This window comes from Coloeus monedula (assembly GCF_965178545.1).
Source record: "Coloeus monedula genome assembly, chromosome: 13".
Classification (NCBI taxonomy): Eukaryota; Metazoa; Chordata; class Aves; order Passeriformes; family Corvidae; genus Coloeus; species Coloeus monedula.
Window position 1 is genome coordinate 19,770,630 of NC_138793.1, and position 16,788 is coordinate 19,787,417.

Genomic DNA, 16,788 nt, shown 5'->3' on the forward strand with positions numbered 1-16,788 from the left:
TAAAAGCTTTCTGCTGGATCCACAATTAATCACCGAGCCGAGCAAGGCGGGCACAGCAGGCGGAAAACCCTCCTGCCAGCGCGGGCTGTGGGGCTCACACCCGGCTGGGAGGGACATGAGAATGCGTGGTGGCAGCTTGGGGACAGCCCAGTGCCCTGGGGACCATGGCAGCAGCTGAGGCCTTAGGCCAGGGGTCCTTAGGCGGCCAGGGCTGTGTTACACCCGGGTCTCAGCTTCGCTCCCAGCTGTGCTGGCACATCTGGACTGACCCCTCCTCGATGCAGTCGGGGAGCAGCTCCCTCCCTCCCAGCCCTGGAACCCCCGGATGGGCGGCAGTGGCCAGGGCTGAGCATCATCTCCGGGGATGTGGCCGGCTCCAGATGGCCGGTGGGCACCAGGTGCTGGGGGCCGGAGCGGCAGAGGGTGGCTCGGGGTGACATCTGCTGAGCACGGGGCCAGCTGGCCCCGCCGCCTGCCACCATGGGGGGAGCACGGCCCTGTCACCCCCATGGGGCCGCTCCTGGCACATCCTTGGATGTCCCAGCTCTGTCCCCACCATGTGCACCCTGTGCCCGGCAGTTCCTGGACCTCCACGGAGGTGTTGACACCCTGCTGGCACCCTGGGGAGGGGGCTAATCCCTGCAGGGGCCCGGGGGAGGCTGGTGACAGACATGTGGAGCATGCCAGTGGCGGTGGCAGGGCCGGGGTGGGTGCTGGGCACACCTGCAGGGCTGCCCTGAGCCCTCTGCAGCGACGCCGCTGGCACCGGGGCCGACCCAGCACTGCTGGGAGCCTCCTGCAGCAGCTCTGCACGGGGCAGGTGGGTGGTGGGGGGAGAGATTGGGGGGTAAAATGGGGAGGGGGATGAGAGCTGTGCCGTGGGAACGCAGCCGTGCGATGGGGAGGGACTGGGGAAGGAGGTGCGTGATGGGGAAGCACGCGGGGGGAGGAAATGGGGACAGGGCCGTGCTACAGGGAGGGAGCGTTGCCACAGTTGAGAAATGCTGAGGCGACATGAGAAATGGGGATGGAGTGGGAAGGGAGCTGTGCCATGGGGAGAGAGGCGTGGGATGGCAGTCATGCAGCGGGGAGGAGGGAAATGGGCAGGCATGAAATGGCGACAGAGGTTGTGATGGGGAACCATGAAACGAGGAGGGAGGCGTGTGACGGAGAGGGAACCACGGTGAAATGGGGAGGGAGCCGTGCAACGCATCCGCTGGCGAGCTGTGTGACTGTGCAAGAGTTGTGCCATGGGGAGCTGTGCCATGGGGAGCCGTGCCATGAGGAGAAAGCTGTGCCATGAGGAGGGAGCTGTGCCATGAGGAGAGAGCTGTGCCATGGGGAGCCGTGCCATGAGGACGGAGCTGTGCCATGGTGCTCCGGGAGCGGGGCTCTGCGGAGCGTTGGGTGCTCTCCCCACCGGCGCTGGGATCCCAGCCCCGTTTCCGCTCCCACCCCGCTGCGCCCCGTGGGCCATGGCCCCGGTGGAAACACACCTGGGGAGTGGGTGGGGGTCACCCCGGCCGTGCCGCTTCACGGCCCGCCGCGCACGGCCGGAAAAACACGGCTCCAGCGCGGGAGCCAGGCCTGGGAGGGACGTGCCATGTGCCACCACGGGCACCTCTGGGCATCCCCGGGATGTCTGTGTGTCCCCATGGACTTTGTGTGTCCCTAAGATGTCTGTGTGTCCCCAAGGTGTCTGTGTGTCCCCAAGGTGTCTGTGTGCTGTCCACACTGTGAAGGTTCCACGAGTTCTGGCCACCCCTGAACCCTGCCCAAGTCCCAAAATCCTGCACACGGGGCTCACGGCCCCAGGGCCCGCGGGGTAGATGTGCAGCTCCACGGCATCACACGTGCCCGCCGTGACATCCGAGGTGACACTCCAGGGGGCTGCAGGGACAGTAGGCCCCGCGGCGTCCCGGCCCCGCCCCCGTGGGCGGTTTGGGGCCAAATCCCCACAAACCAGGTGCGGGGTGGCGCCGGCAGAACATTCGTGTGCGGAACGTTCGGGTCGCGGCGCCACGTTCCCGCCGGAGCTGTTCGCGGCCGGACCGGTCCCCCGGCGGCAGGTGAGGCCCCGCGGGGCTGCGGGAGGCGGCGGGGCCGGGATGGCCCCGGGATGGCCCCGGGATGGCCCCAAAACCAGGGCGAGCCGGGACCTGCTGCCCTCGGCCCGGTGCACTCGGACCCGGCTCTCCTTCCCTGCGGGACCCGCTGGCTGCGGGGCCTGCGGCGGGGCCGCGTCCGTGCCCGCGGTACCTCGGGAATGGCGGGGCGAGGTTTTTCCTATTCCTGCTCTGGGATGTGCCGTGAGTAGGCTGCGGGCAGAGAACTGGAGGGTGGGAATCAGCTCTGGAATGAGAATAGAATAAAGCCCTGTGAGGGTGGGCAGGCCCTGGCACAGGGTGCCCAGAGCAGCTGTGGCTGCCCCTGGATCCCTGGAATTGTCCAAGGCCAGGCTGGACGGGGCTTGGAGCAGCCTGGGATAGTGGAAGGTGGGACTGGATGGGCTTTAAGGTCCTTTCCAATCCAAACCTTTCCCTAGTTTTTGTTTTGTGAGAAGGGAAGGCCAGTCAGCATCTCGGCCATTATTTGAAACCTTTTCCAAGTCTCTTTCTCTTAGTTACTTTATGATTTTCTAATAATACAGTATTTTAAAATTATTTTCTAAAAACAAAGTAATTTTTACATCTCTCTTGTAGAAACAGCCGGGAATCCCTCTGTATTCACATGCCTGTGGATGAGGAAGGGGTGGGATCCTGCAGGTCAGCTGTGCACTGCTCACAGCTGGAGCGATGATTATTCCCATAACCCAGTTTGGAATAGCTCAGAGTAACTCCAAGGATCATTTTACTCCAGGAGATGCGTTTCGTGGCCTTTGTGCTCAGAAAGTGCAGAGGGCGATGGCACAAAGGGGACAGGGGTGTGCAGTGGGTCAGCTCCCAGTTTGCACTGGTTTTGTTGTGCTGGGAGCTGGGGAGAGCCCTCCAGCTGCTTTGAATTCCTCAGTCGCAGGAGGATGAGGGCTTGGATTTTCCCTTCCCAGGGGGGTTTGAACCTTCCCTTCCGAGGCAGCAGAGCCACAACTCTGCACTGCCACCATCTTCCCATGAGCTCTAGGGACAAACTTTGTTTCCAGGTGTGCTGTGCCAGAGCTGGTGGCAGCAGTTATCCCTGAGCACTGGGAGGGGATGGGAAACAGCCCCTGCTGGATTTGCTTCCCCCTGTCCCAAGTGTCTGCACGCACCATCACCCCAGCTCTCTGAAATCCATCATTCCCAGGCCTGGCTGAAGGGGCTGCTGTTCGTTAATTCGTTAATTAAATACAGGCTGGTGGGAATGGGGTTTTTGGAAGGAGCTGGAGGAACAGTGGGAGCACTGAGAGCATCAGCCACGCTCATCCTGGGAAAACACAGCTTCCAGTTCATGTCCCTCCTACTGCTCAGGGCATTAACACCTTGCCATGGCCACGGGTTCAGTTTAGGCTGTGAATTAGGTCAGGTTTTACACTTTAGTCTCTCCAGAGCAATGCAAAGGCGTCACACGAGCTCTGCCGTGACCTGCTTTGTTTTTTTCCATGCTGGTGGCAAATGTCAGGAGTTCCCACGGTCACCCCGCTCTGGGCTTGAAGCCACCGTGCTCCCCCAGATGTTTCCACCCTAAATCACAAGCTTGTTTTGCAGAAGCAGAAATTGAGGTTGATTTGCAAAAGAAAATCTGAGCAGGGCCAATGTTTGGGTGGGGAAATGCTCTGAAGGTGGAGGGGAGAGACCGCAGGGCTCACAAAAATAAACACTTGTGCAGCCTGAGCTGGGGGCAGCCCTGGTCAGCTCTTCCCTGGGGAGCTGCTGGGCTGGATCCCCTTGGTTCCAGCTCTTCCCTGCAGTGGGAAGCTGGGCTGGGAGGCTCTTTGAGCTGAGCTGCTCCTCTAATAGGCATTTAGCAAGAAAAGGGTAAAAATCAGGTTGTTATTGCCTTCGTCAAGGAGGTGTCACGGGCGCTGTCGGAGAGTGAGAACTTGTCATCCTTTGGCTGTTTCCTCTTGTCATGGAACCCCTCTGGGGATGTTTGGGTGCTGATTGGATTCTGGGCAGCAGATCCCTCTCTCTCCTGCCACCGCCCTGTTCTCTCCTCTCTGCTCCCCGGTGCTGTCTGGAGAGGGTGCTCCAGGCTGTGCAGAGGGATTTAGGATTCTTCACAGAATCATGGAATGGTTTGGGTTGGAAAGGACCTTAAAGCTCATCTCGTTCCACCCCCTGCCTGCCAGCAGCCTGGGATAGTGGAAGGTGTCCCTGCCCGTGGCAGGGAATGGAACTGGGCTTTGAGGTCCCTTCCAACCTAAACCATTCTGGGATTCTATGAAAACTGGATCATCATTTAAATTAGCTGGATTTTAGGGATTGGAGGCTGTGCAGGGAAGGGTCTCTTCTTCCTGTTCCATCGTGTCAGGACCCAGGGATGCTCAGACTGCCCAGGATGTGGCACTCTGAGGCAGGGACATAAATTATACAGCAGATATTATTCAAATGAAGGTTGCCACTCTCCCTGGGTGGGAATAACCCCCTGGGTAATCCCTGCCCGTACTTATCAGCTCCCATAATTGCTTTCTGCAGAATCGCTTCAGCCCAGCCGTGCTGGCAGGATGCTGCTCCCCCTGCTCTTCCCCCAGGTGTGCCGGCCCCTCCGCTGCCTCCTCCAGGACCTGTCCCGCTGCAGATGGGATGGGAAGAGGGTTGGCTGTCCCCACAGGGCTCTGCACACAGCCTGGGCCACCTACAGCAGTGACATCACCCCTGTGTTCACCAGGGCTCTGGCTTTTGGTGACAAAGTGGCCATCGTTGACCAGAACGGGGAGCACACGTATAGGGACCTGCTCAGCCGGAGCCTCCGCTTATCCCAGGAGATCTGCAGGGTCCTGAAGTGCCCCAGCAGGGACCTGAGGGAAGAGAGGATCTCGTTTCTGTGCCCCAATGATGCCTCATACGTGGTGGCCCAGTGGGCTTCGTGGATGAGCGGGGGCATAGCGGTGCCCCTGTACAGGAAACACCCCGTGCCGGAGCTGGAATACGTGATCCAGGATTCCCAGAGCGCTCTGCTCATCGCTGCCGAAGAGTTTGTGGGGAAAATAACCCCCAGTGCCAAGAAACTGGGAGTCCCAGTGCTGCCACTTCACAGGTCTGGTGGTGATGGATCCACGAGTCCTGCAGCCATGGAGGAGGGGCCCTTGTCGAGCTGTTCCTCCTGGAAGGACAGAGGAGCCATGATCATCTACACCAGCGGGACAACGGGGAGGCCCAAGGGTGTCCTCAGCACCCATGAGAATGTGCAGGCTGTGGTGAGTGCTGCTGCCCCTCTGCCGAGCTCGTGCCAAGGTACAAAGCCTTGGAATCTGGGGGGGGGATTTGGGGTTACAAACACACCTTAACATTCCCAAATTCCTGCAGAGAGCTGCGGGGCTGCAGCTCTGGAATCCTCCACACTGGGAAGGTGAACGCACAGCAGCACATGAGGCTCTAAACCGTGGCCTGTTCATGCTGCAGCTGCATCCCAAGGCAGGTGGATTCTCCTCCCTGCTTTCCTGGAAAGCAGAAGGGATGAAACCTGCAGTAAAAAACCTGATTTCTTTGCAGATTGCTTTTCTACCCTGTGACTAGGGGAGAATCTTTGCTCCTAATTGGAAAATATCTTAGCCCTGCCCAGTGCTGTGTGAAGCCTGTGCATTATTCAGCTCTGTATCCCCAAGGCAAAAAATCCATTAGCTCTCAGAGCCAAAAGGAATTAAAAGTTTGAATAAGCCTGCTGACTAGCTCACCACTTGGTTATCAGTGCCTGCAACTGCCAGACTCCTGCCATTAGGGAGAGAGGGCAGGGAAGGCAGGGATGCCTCCGAGAGCTGACGGTGCTCAGGGTGCTCGGATACCGCAGTGTCCCGAGAGGAATGAAGGCCTTGACGGATAGAGCCATGCCTTGGCTATATTGGGCAAAGAATCTGTTCCCTTACAAATATGCTGATTATTTGGGGGGTGGCCTGAGCAGTCCCCATCCGTTGTGCTGTCCAGCAGGAAGCCTAAAAGCTGCTCCCTGCCCTGTGGAGGAGGACTGTGAGAGACACGACCAAATTCCACTGTTCAGATGCTTTTCTTATTTTTAGGTGGCTGTAAATAAGCTTTGCAATTGCCAGTGCTGGGCTCTGAAGGGCATTGTTGACCCAGAAACCTGATAATTATCCCTTCAGATAATTATCCCTTCAGAGCAGAGTGTTTTGGAAGCTTGCTACTCGCATATTTTTTACTAACATGAAACCTACTTTCTGTTTATCAGCAATTTCCTGCTCCTGCTGATTATCCCTTACAGGTGCTAAAAGCCTGATGTCATCAGTGTCCAAACCATGGCAACAGAATTCTGGGAAAATCAGCTTTTTGATTACTATTTCTGCCAAATCTGTACGTGCAGCAGCAGATTAATATTTGTGTATGTCCTACTTAAAATCATTGTTGATATTTCTCAGTAACAAGAAGGGCTTTGCTGGTTTAAAGACACATCCTGACAGGATGCTGAAGGGGTTCCTCTTGCGTTCTGCTGTTGTGGTGGGAATTTTTCTCATGCTGATCCTGAAGGAAAGATTTTGTGCCCAGGCAGGCCGGGGATTCCTGCCGGGGAATTTGGGGCCTGAACACTTTGGGAATACCTCGGGAGAATCTTTCCTCCTGCCCTAAGGCCACGCTGTTTGTTTTCTTCTGCAGACCACGGGGCTGGTTGAAAAATGGGAGTGGAAGAAGGAGGATGTGATCCTGCACGTGCTGCCTCTGCACCACGTCCACGGGGTGATCAATAAGCTGCTGTGCCCGCTCTGGGTGGGAGCCACGTGCGTCATGTTCCCGGAATTCAGCGCGCAGACGGTGAGCCCGGGGGGATGCTGGAATCCAGCAGCAGGACCCGGGCACTGCAGTTAGAGCCCCTCTGGGAATACGTTCCTAAAGAATTCCAGCCCCCTCAGCCGCTGCCCGTGCGTGGTTCACAGCAAAGGGTGGCGTTGGTTGGGTGCTCGGCCCAGGGTAAATGTGCTGTTCCAGAGGGTGCAGCTTGTGGAAGTGTGGTGTTGGAATGGGAATGCTGCTCTGCCCCTCCCAGCCCTGGGCTGAGGGGTCTGGCTGGGGGTGGGTGGACCTCTCTTTGTACCCACTGAGAGCATTTCCATCAAGAATTAGGGTTGTGAATTTGTTTTTAGTGCCAGGAAAGGTGGAAGTACTGGATTCTCTCTTGTGTATTAGTGGTGTGCTGCTGGTTGATTTTTTTTTAGTGGCTTGCATTTCCCAGAATCCCAGAATTGCTGAGGTTGGAAAAGACCTCCAAGCTCACCAACCCACCCAGTGACCAGTCCCCATGTTGTCACCCAGCCCAGAGCACTGAGTGCCATGTCCCATCATTCCTTGGACATCTCCAGGGACAGGGCCTCCACCACCTCCCTGGGCAGCCCCTTCCAAATTTTCCCCTTCCAGTCCTACATCCGTAGTGTACTGTATTGCATTACACAACAGAACGCAGCCTTCTGAGGTTTTTGCAGCCCAGGTAAGGGAAATCCTGGTTTTCCTCACTTGCATGGAAAGATGGCTCTTCCTCTGTGGAAAAACAAGAGTTAACAGAGCTGTCGGGTTGGGCTCTGTGATGTGGGAGAGAGTTTGCAGATCCAGACCTCCTTGCAGCTTTTAGGAAAGGTGGCAGGAGGGAATCCTTACTGGAATGATGCATTTACAGTGTCCTTTTCTGTCTGAGCCAGGAAACCCCAGTGCCAGTGTTCTGCGTCTCCTTTGTTCCCTGCAGCAGTGGCACACGATGGAAAGAGGGGAAGGAAAGGGACAAGGTGGAAGAGGTTCTGCATTTCCCAGCCCCTGGGATGCAGCACCATCCATCCACGTCTCCCAGTGTCCTGGGTGGTTTCTCCAGGGTCACTGTTAAGGGACAGCTGGGTTTTCAGGTGTTGCTGCCACTCTGAGCAGAGTGGAAACAGAAGTGTGTTGTCACTGCAGGAAAGCCTGTGCTGGGTAACTCCCCAGGCTGCTCTCCCTGTTTGTGTTTATCCTCATGCTGGGAAGGCTTGTCCCATAGAAAGGACAAAGTGCACAGGTGTGGGATACACCTGGAAGCTTCTGGCAGTGCTGCTGCTCCCAGGTGAGAGCGGGCCCAGCTCCGACTGGAGCGACTGCAGGGCCGGGTGATTCTTCCTGGCTCGTTTCTGCTTCTCAGAGCAGCAGCCACAGAAAATGCACACTTCCTTTTTTCTCTCAGGATGCCTCTGACACCTGAGCACTGATCCTTTTTGGGGGGACAGCCCCAGAACCCCAGAGGGGCAGCTCTGCACTTCACGAGAGAATTGGTAGGATGCTGTGGTAGAAGGCAGGAAGGTCCCCGGCTGCTCTTTCACCTCAATGGTCGCTGCCAAATTATCTTCCCCGACTTTCGGGTGACCCCAAAGGCTCGGGGTGCAGCAGGGCTGTGCCGGAGCAGCGCCGGAGGTGCCGGTGAGAGGCGGGGCCGGCGCTGAGAGGCTGGAGCAAAGCCTCTGGAGGGCGCGGTGCTCCACATCCTGTGCCACCGGTGATTGATGCTCCCTCGAACCCTCCTGTTTTCCTCTGCTCTCTCCCGACATCTGCAAATCAATGAGCTGACGTTGAGGGATGGGGTCGGGATCGGGGGAGCGGGACCCCCGTCCTGCCTGCTCTGATCTAAGCTCTCCCCAGATGGGACACCAGGGACACGAGGGGACAGCGCCGGGGTGGCCGCTTGGCCCTGGAGCTGAACCTGGGCAGGGAGGGCGGCTGGCGAGGGCACCACGTGCCGGGCGGGGCTCTCAGGTGCAGGGGGCTCCGAAGGAAGGACGGCATTTGCTTCTCGGGTTTCTTTTATTCCCTTTATTTTTCTGAGGATCTCCCCTGGGAGCTGCAAGTGGTTTGATGGACACTGCAAGGCGAGCACGGGAGGGTAAATAAGGCTTTCTCCTGGAGTTTATTGCAAGCTGGCTTTCAGTTCCACTCTGTTTTCACCAGCTGTTTACAAAGTGCCCTTTGCTACTGAAATCAGCTTTCAGCAAAGCAGCAGTGGAGGATTTTGCCAAAGGAGGCCGAGTTTTGCCGTGTGCTTTTTTCCTTGGCTGCACCTTGAGAAAGCAGCCAATTATAGTGTGATATAAAGAAACTCGACTGGCAGCTAAAACACTTGACAGGCTGATCAAAACAAGGCGAGGAACTTACTCTCAACCTGCTGCAGACATATTTAGCCTTGAGTGATACTGGCAAAGGTTCAAGAGAAACCGCAGCAGCACGCCCGATGTGTGTTTGGTTTCTAATCACTAACACTTCATTATACAAAATAAATACTTTATTATTACAGTGTTTATTAAATTACATAATTTGCGGCGTGCCTTATAGTCGTGGATACAGATGGCAGTCTGGTTTTGGTGGTGGGAATAATGCTCTTTTTTTTCCCTGAGAAGACATTCCCAGCCCCAGACCACGGCTCGCTTGTCGTTCCCTGTGGTGCAGGGCTAGGAGGTGGCAGCTTTCAGACCTTTACGTCTGTTTTTGGGAGCTGTCCAAGGAAAGGTTAAAAATCAGGGCTGTGGAGTAGCCCTGGTGTCCTGACCAACATCCTTCCCCTCACTAAAACAGCATGTGATGTCTGTGGCTACTGCTGGGGCCACGAGGACTCATTAAAGTGTGCTGAGGTGCCTCAAGCGTGAAAGTTGCTGCATAAAATCAGATTCTTTTTATTAAATGAGGACATCCATTACTCTGCACTAGCTACTGTACATGTTATAATTCACTTTATAGCACCATCTGTTAAGACTGTCTTGCTTAAGCTTTTCGTAGCATTTTTTTATTGCAAGTTATTAAAAAATATGGCTGCATCTATTAATCATTTATTAATAAAGGGTTTATAAATGGACCCTTAGTTTCCAGAATTAGTCGACTCGTACATGATGTACTGAGTCCTCTGGTGCTTGTGCTCCTTGGGGTGCAGTGTCTTCACAGGGAGCCCTCTTGCTGCCTGGAGCCCGTGGGAGCAGCATCCAGTGCTCCTGTCTGTGCTTCTGGGACTGGGAAGGGCAGGGATGCCTGTGGAGGGAGACTTTTCAGCAGGGGTGGGTGCAGAGCAGGCAGGAGAACAGCAGTGAGCCTGAGGGGTGTTCTGCCAGCAGCTATGTGGGGCATGGCTGGCTGTGGTGTTACTGTTTTATTGCTTTATTGGTTTTCAGGAGTGAGAACTGGGAGGGCAGAAACCTCCTCTGGAGCCAGAGCAAGCTGCAGCCTCAGCACCCCTGCACGATCCTCCCTCCATAACCTGCTCCCAAGCTGAGTTTACTCTTCAGCTGCTCTGTTCCTGTTTGCATTTCTCACCTGCTGCTGACCTGTCCCAGATGCTGGAGTAGGAATTTCTTGTCCAGGAGTAGGAATTTTAAAGGTGCTGTGTTTGTGCTGGTTTTGTGCACTTTGGTGGCCAGAGGAGAAGAGATGAATGTCTCTGTTAAGGACGGAGTGCAGGGTGAGCCTTTTCCTCCTGGCCAAGGCTCTGAGCATCGGGGCTTGCACCGAGCACCCTCTGGAGCATCCATTCCCAGTGAGTCCCTTCCTCCATGTCCCTCCCTGCATCAGTTCAGGCACAGCCTGTGGTGTGACCGTTGCTCTGTGGGAATGTCAGTGAGTCTGGAGAGACAAACCTGGGGAAGCTGAGTGTCCCCTGTGCTTGCTGTGACAGTCACACACTGATGTCCCTGTTCCTGACCAGGCACCCTTTGGACAGGAGTGTTTTGGAGCAAGCTGTGAGGTCAGTGTCTGCTTTGCAGGATCCTCTGCTGCGGTTTTTGGCCAAAGAGGACTCATTTTGAGCTTGAACAACAGGAAGAGCTTGTCTTTGCCTTGGACACCCCTGATTTTGCCTTGAGGGGAAGATGCTCTAGTGGCAAAAGGTTCCCTGTCAGCTCTCTGCGTTGATAAACACGAGATCAGATCCTGGGAGGTCTCCCAGGCTTTTGTGCAGAGTGGGAAATAAGAGTATTCAGAAAGCTGAAGGAAGAAACTTGCTCTGATGAGTGATGGGAGAGATTCCTCTTGTGGCAATCTCCACTCCGGGTGACCCAGTTGTGGCGCGTGCTGCCCGCTCGGCTCTGCTGGGCAGGTTTGAGCTGTGATGTGCTGCCTGTGCACTGACAGCCCTGGCTGTGCCCTGCAAGCCCTTCCATGATAAATATGCCAAGATGCAGATTTCCTGCCCTGCAGTTCCAAGAGCTGCTGTTTCAGTGCCAGCCTTGCTGCTTGTCTGACTTAAGGTGCTCCGAGGATCAAGCCCTCTAAAAACCATGCCCTGTTTTACAATGTCGCACTCAGAGCCATCAAAATCATCTTGTTTGGACCCTTCTTTCTAGGGAAGTAGGAATGCTGCGTGCCCAAAGATGGTGTGTGATTTGGGACAAGCTTCCCCTGACGTTCTGTCCCCTGTGGCACCTTTTCCCCGTGGTGGGAGGGAGCTGCAGACCTGGCACAGGATGAGTGGGAGGTGTTGCTCCGGGGTCGCTGCTGCATCGTGTGCTCACAGCCCTGAATTCCTGGAGGCCAGGAAAGCCTGTGCTGTATCTGGGAGCAGACTTTGTCCTTGTCACTGGTGTTCTGTGTGTGAGCCAGGCTGGGCTGGGTGCTGGGGCTTTCTACCTTGGCTGGGCTGCACAGGGAGATCCAGGGCTCGGCAGTCGCTGTTGCCTCCGGGAAGGAAAAGCGTGCACTGCACCGAGCTCTCCCCTGGATCTGTCACTTCTGCACACATCATTCTGGGCAGCTCTTTTGGTTTATTTTTAAAAGAAAAGAAATCCAAGCAGAGGAGCCTGAGCTCCAGCATCCAGGCACGCTGGGGATCGTGGCCCCCATGCAGTTTCAGCTGGAGAGAGGCTGAAAGTCTTTTCATCTGTTAATGGGAGGCTTCAGAGGAGTAATTTTATTTCAGACTCAAAGAGGAGTTGGTGGAGGGAGGAGCAGGTCACTGGTGAATGGATTATGTTTGATCACTTCTCACAGACCTGGCTTTAAAAAGTTAGAGGTTTTCTTTCCCATCTCCCCAGATCTGCCGTCTGTCCTCAGCATCTGTTCCCAAGTAATGGCTTTTGATGTGTGTGGGGAAATATAAAAAATGGAACCAGAGCCTGTCATATTTACTTATATTTCCAGGTCCCAGGGAAAGCACTTGCTCCTTTCAGTATGCCTCCAGCGTAGGAAGGGTTTAAAAGCTTCAGCCTGGAATGCAGAGGGGCCATCAAACTGTGCTGATGAATAAATGATTAAAACCAGAGTCACACAGAGCACAAACAGTTCGGGGTTATAACAAACATGAGACGAAGCCACCGAGGGCCTGATTTTTCTTTGAAGAGAAGAATGTTTCTCTCTCTCTGGATATTGCTCCTGAAGTGTTGGAGGCTCAGTCCTTGGGAGAGAGCAGAGCTCCCCTTGGTGCTCTCCCATCTTACGTGCCCATCTGCTTTTCTGGGATAATTTGGTGTTGGATGTGTGTGCATGGTCCTGCAGTCCCTTCACTGCTGCTGTTGAGTTACAGGAGCTTCCCACCCTTGTTTGGCACAGGGTCTCACCAAACAAGCAGCTGGTTTGGCCACAGCCCTGTTGCTGCCACAGACATTCCGAAAATCACCGGCATCCCTTTTCCTCCACGGTGCTTCCCACGTGGCAGCGGTCGATGCTAAACACAGACCCGTCTCCCCAAGTGAGAGGGAAGTAAAGGGCTGAGTTACCCTTGCATTAGAGGGATTGTTATTTTTGAAAAGGTTTAAAAAGATTCAATTACAACTGAAAATGGCACAATAATTTTGTAGAAGAGAGGAGCTGTTGTGTCTGTCAATAGAGGTAGCACCACGGGCTGCCTGTGATCTGTTTGTGGGCTGATGGAAAAATCCATGCTGATATTTGCTTCCTTTACAGCTTGCAGTTCTTCTGACTGGTTTTGGGAATCTTGTATCAGCCAGAATCTTACATGGGGTTTGCCACCTTCTCTTCTCCTTCTGCATGAGAAGATGCCCAGGTATTGAATTTGGTGGTTCTGGCTGGTTCATGGCATTGCACATCTCCCTCTGTAAAGGGAAAAGTCATTCCCTTTCCTCCTCTGTGCTCACATCTCTTCCTCCAGGTGATCTTAGCAGGTCTGGAGGCTGGTTGGGAAGGTTGCTGTATGGACTGACCACCCCTTAGAGCAGCTTGGATGTTCCTCCATCCTCATTCACCGTCTGCGAGCTGGCAAAAATATGTGGGAAAAATCTCCCAGCTGTGCCTTGTTGCGCTTGTTTCGTACCCACTGGTGTCATTTTCTCCTTTTTTTTTCCTTTAATGATGGCAAAATCCCACTGGCCAGCTCATTATATGCTTCTGAGCAGTGGGAGGGGAGGAAAATCAGGAATGTCATGCTGACGGGAAGGCTCTTGGGAACATTAGGTCTCCCACTTTTCTGCTGGCACAGGCAGCCCTGACCTGAAGCATTCACTGCCGTTATTGCTGGTGGGAAGCTGTTTCCACTCTTGTTTTCTTGCAGTGAGAAACTTTTTGTTTCTAGCCCTTGGTTATCTTGAAAGGAATCTTGATCCATCTCCTGAGCACATTGCATCGGAAGGCTGCTGCTTCCCTTCTTTGCAGAGCCCTGCCGCCCTGGCACGCAGTGCCACGTTTGCTTCCCGAATCCAGGGCTTTTTAAAAGTGCTTGGAGACCTGAGGTATCAGGTGAGCAAACCAAAAGGGAGTTTTGGGCTGCCAGTACCCTGTGCACTGGGAGTTAACGTGGTGATGGTGACACGGGATAGCACAGGGGGAGATGGATTGTGCTGCTCCAAGCCCAGTGCTCTCGGAACATGCCAGCTGCTGGAAGGACAAAGCTGGCCCCTTGCACTGGGTTGATTGATTAGTCCCAGGTAACGAGGATTTCCCACAAATCCTTCTCTCTGAGCATGGAGTTATAGTTAGAAGCCAGCAATAGCTGTTTCAGCAGGCTGGGCAATGCCAAGTCCTCTGGCCAGCTCGGGCTCTGTGGAACGTTCGGAGCTGCCAGCTTTGTACCACGGCTTAGCCCTGCTAAAACACGTGGGAAGGATCCAGATTTGGCTGAGCAGGAGCAGAGCAGGTGGAGAGGTTTGGCTGTCAGCAGCTCACCCCGGCAGCTGGTGGCACAAATCCAAAGGCAGCTGCTTATCCTCAGGACGGGGCTGTTGCTGGGCGAGCCGGACTGACGTGGAAAAAGCTGCTCCCGTGGCTGGAGTGCAGGAGGGAGGATTTTATCTCTGGCAGGAGTTGAGCTGGCATGTGAGGACAGGGGACTCTGGGGTGCAAGATAGACTTGCTCTGTGTAGATGGGTTTTGGGGTTTTTTCAAATCCAAAATCATGTGACAAAAACTCTGCTGCATGGCCAGACTGGAAGTCTGCCTATGCTCCCACAGCTGCTCAGGCCTTGGGAAGGCAAAACAAACTCCCACAGCAAGGACTGAACAACCCCTGAGCAGCTGTTTCCCTTCAATCCCCTCGGCACTGTCCTGATCCCTGCTTGCCATCACGCGTCCTTCCCTGCCCACAGCCGTGGCTCTCGGGAGCACCAGGCTGAGGAGAGCAGATCCATTCAGCCCTGGCTTTGGGGAGATCCTTCTCCACCATGCTGCCTAGAGTGGGAAAGATATTGGGGAAAAAAGGGGCTGGGAGGAGCATGGGGGAGGTTAGACCCCTCTAAGTGCAATTTTACCTGATCTGGCTGGTAGGGATCTTGCTGGTTGGTGGGTTTCTGCAGGGAGTGAAATGTTCCTTCTCTGGGCATAACACCCATCAGTGCAGGAAGTCACATTCCAGTTCTACTTTCCCTTTCCCAGGGGATCTTGCAGCGCTCATGTCCCACCTCCCAAGGTGTCCGGTGGGTTTCCACCTTGTGCATTCACCTCTCCTCACCGATGGCCATCCCTGGGCTGGGGACAGCGTCAGCTCCCTCCTCTTGGGTGGGACGGTGCCTTTGTGGACTTGTCCTGCTCTTTAACATCAACCACCCGGTGCTGGGAGGGGTTTTTAGGAGCCGATTGTTCTGGAGCAGTGGAGTGCGAGATGCGGGGGGAGGCGGCGCCGGCGCAGCCAAGGAGAAAGGGATGAAACGGAGCCCGAGTGAGCAGAACGGAGGGAAGGGGCAGAGTGACAGCATGAAGGAGAATCCCTGGCTCACCTTCAATCAATCCCTGCCTTGCCTCGCTCGTGTGCGGCTGAGCGTGCGCGGGGAGCGCCGAGGCAGCGCTCGGTGTCAGGAGCTGTTAGGGAATACATTTGTCACCGGCGGGGCAGGGACCGGAGCGCGGGGACAGAGGCACCGTCAGCGGGGCCTCTGATTTATTGATGGCTTTGGATCGCTCCTGTCTTGGGAAGAGCTTACCTGGGGGGGAGGGTGGTGAGGTGTGGGAGGAATGGGCTCCGTTGTGACATCTGTGGCTCTGACCCGTGGTTGGCTGCTCATCCCAGAGGTGTCTTTGTCCGCGTCCCAGCAGAGCTGGCTGCTGGAATTTGTCCCCATTCATAGTTCCCACAGGTTAGCAGGAGTTGCAGCTGAAGAACATTATTCCCACATGACAGGACTAAAAAATGCGATTTCCATCATCTCATGAGTGTGCTGGTGGGTGGGGGATCCACTGGTGGGATGAGATCTGAACACTGTGCTTTGGGAAATAGGGGCGTGATGAAAGTTGGGAACTTGTTCTGAACAGGGATGAGGGGCACACAAGAGCTTCCAGCTGTACTGCCAAGAAATCTTAGATAGCAAAGGAGTGTTTTCATCCATGTGTGTTCCCTTCCTTCCTAGGTGTGGGAGAAGCTCCTGAGTTCCGAAGCTCCCCGTGTCAGTGTGTTCATGGCAGTGCCCACCATCTATGCCAAGCTGATGGAATATTACGACAAGCATTTCACCCAGCCCCAAGTGCAGGATTTCGTGCGTGCCTTTTGCCAGGAGAACATCAGGTGGGTGAGCTGTGTGGCTCACTGGATGCTCCAGGTTTTCCTCTCAGCATCACCTCTTTCAGTGCTGGTTGTTGTGCTTTGGTGTCTCTTTGACAGGAACGAGGGTGACATTATTTAATTATGAGCCACTCTTGCATGGGAAAGCCAGCAGGGGCTCGTTATGTGTGTCACCCTGTGTAACACACGGCTGAGGACTCTGTCCTGCAGCCCAGCCTTGTACTCCAGCATCTCTTTTAAGAGGCTGTCCTGCTTAACTTAAACCCCATGTCAAGCAGAGAGCATGAGGGACATCTTTGGTACTGGTTAAAAACCTCCTGGGGCTTCGGGTTTTACGTAGAGCTTTTTGTGCCCCCGTGTCAGGCTGCAGGTTCCCTGCAGCGAAGGTGATCTTGGATACTCCCTTATTGCCTGGGCTTTCCCTGTGCAGGTTAATGGTGTCAGGCTCAGCAGCCCTGCCTGTGCCTGTCCTGGAGAAGTGGAAGAGCATCACGGGGCACACCTTGTTGGAGAGGTATGGGATGACTGAGATTGGCATGGCGCTTTCTAACCCTTTGCATGGAATCCGTGTCCCAGGTAGGAGTCTCCAGAGGGTGCCCCCTGTTTGGAGGCGTTTGCTGGGAAGTGGTCTGGGGTTTGCTCTGCACTTGAGTGAGGAGAGGCCACAGTAGGAACAAGGATGCTGGGAATTGGCACTGGGAAGCCAGGACATGGGTGTGTGGGAAGTGGCTGCTGGGTTTCCTAGGGATCAAAGTTGTGTGTGCAGAGCTGGCA

At 55.1% G+C, this 16,788-nt stretch overlaps 1 protein-coding gene across 2 annotated transcripts in view; it reads left to right on the top strand.

Moving 5' to 3' along the window:
- The first annotated feature begins 2,037 nt into the window (after window positions 1-2,037).
- Window positions 2,038-16,788, top strand: part of ACSF3 (acyl-CoA synthetase family member 3) — a 51,050-nt gene continuing 36,299 nt past the window's right edge. For both annotated transcript variants that reach the window (XM_082290340.1, XM_082290341.1), the window contains exons 1-5: window positions 2,038-2,069; window positions 4,614-5,335; window positions 6,744-6,899; window positions 15,863-16,017; window positions 16,445-16,590. In XM_082290340.1, coding sequence (XP_082146466.1) covers window positions 4,643-5,335; window positions 6,744-6,899; window positions 15,863-16,017; window positions 16,445-16,590 — 1,150 coding nt within the window. In that variant the 5' untranslated portion in view covers window positions 2,038-2,069; window positions 4,614-4,642. The remainder of the gene's footprint in view (window positions 2,070-4,613; window positions 5,336-6,743; window positions 6,900-15,862; window positions 16,018-16,444; window positions 16,591-16,788) is intronic.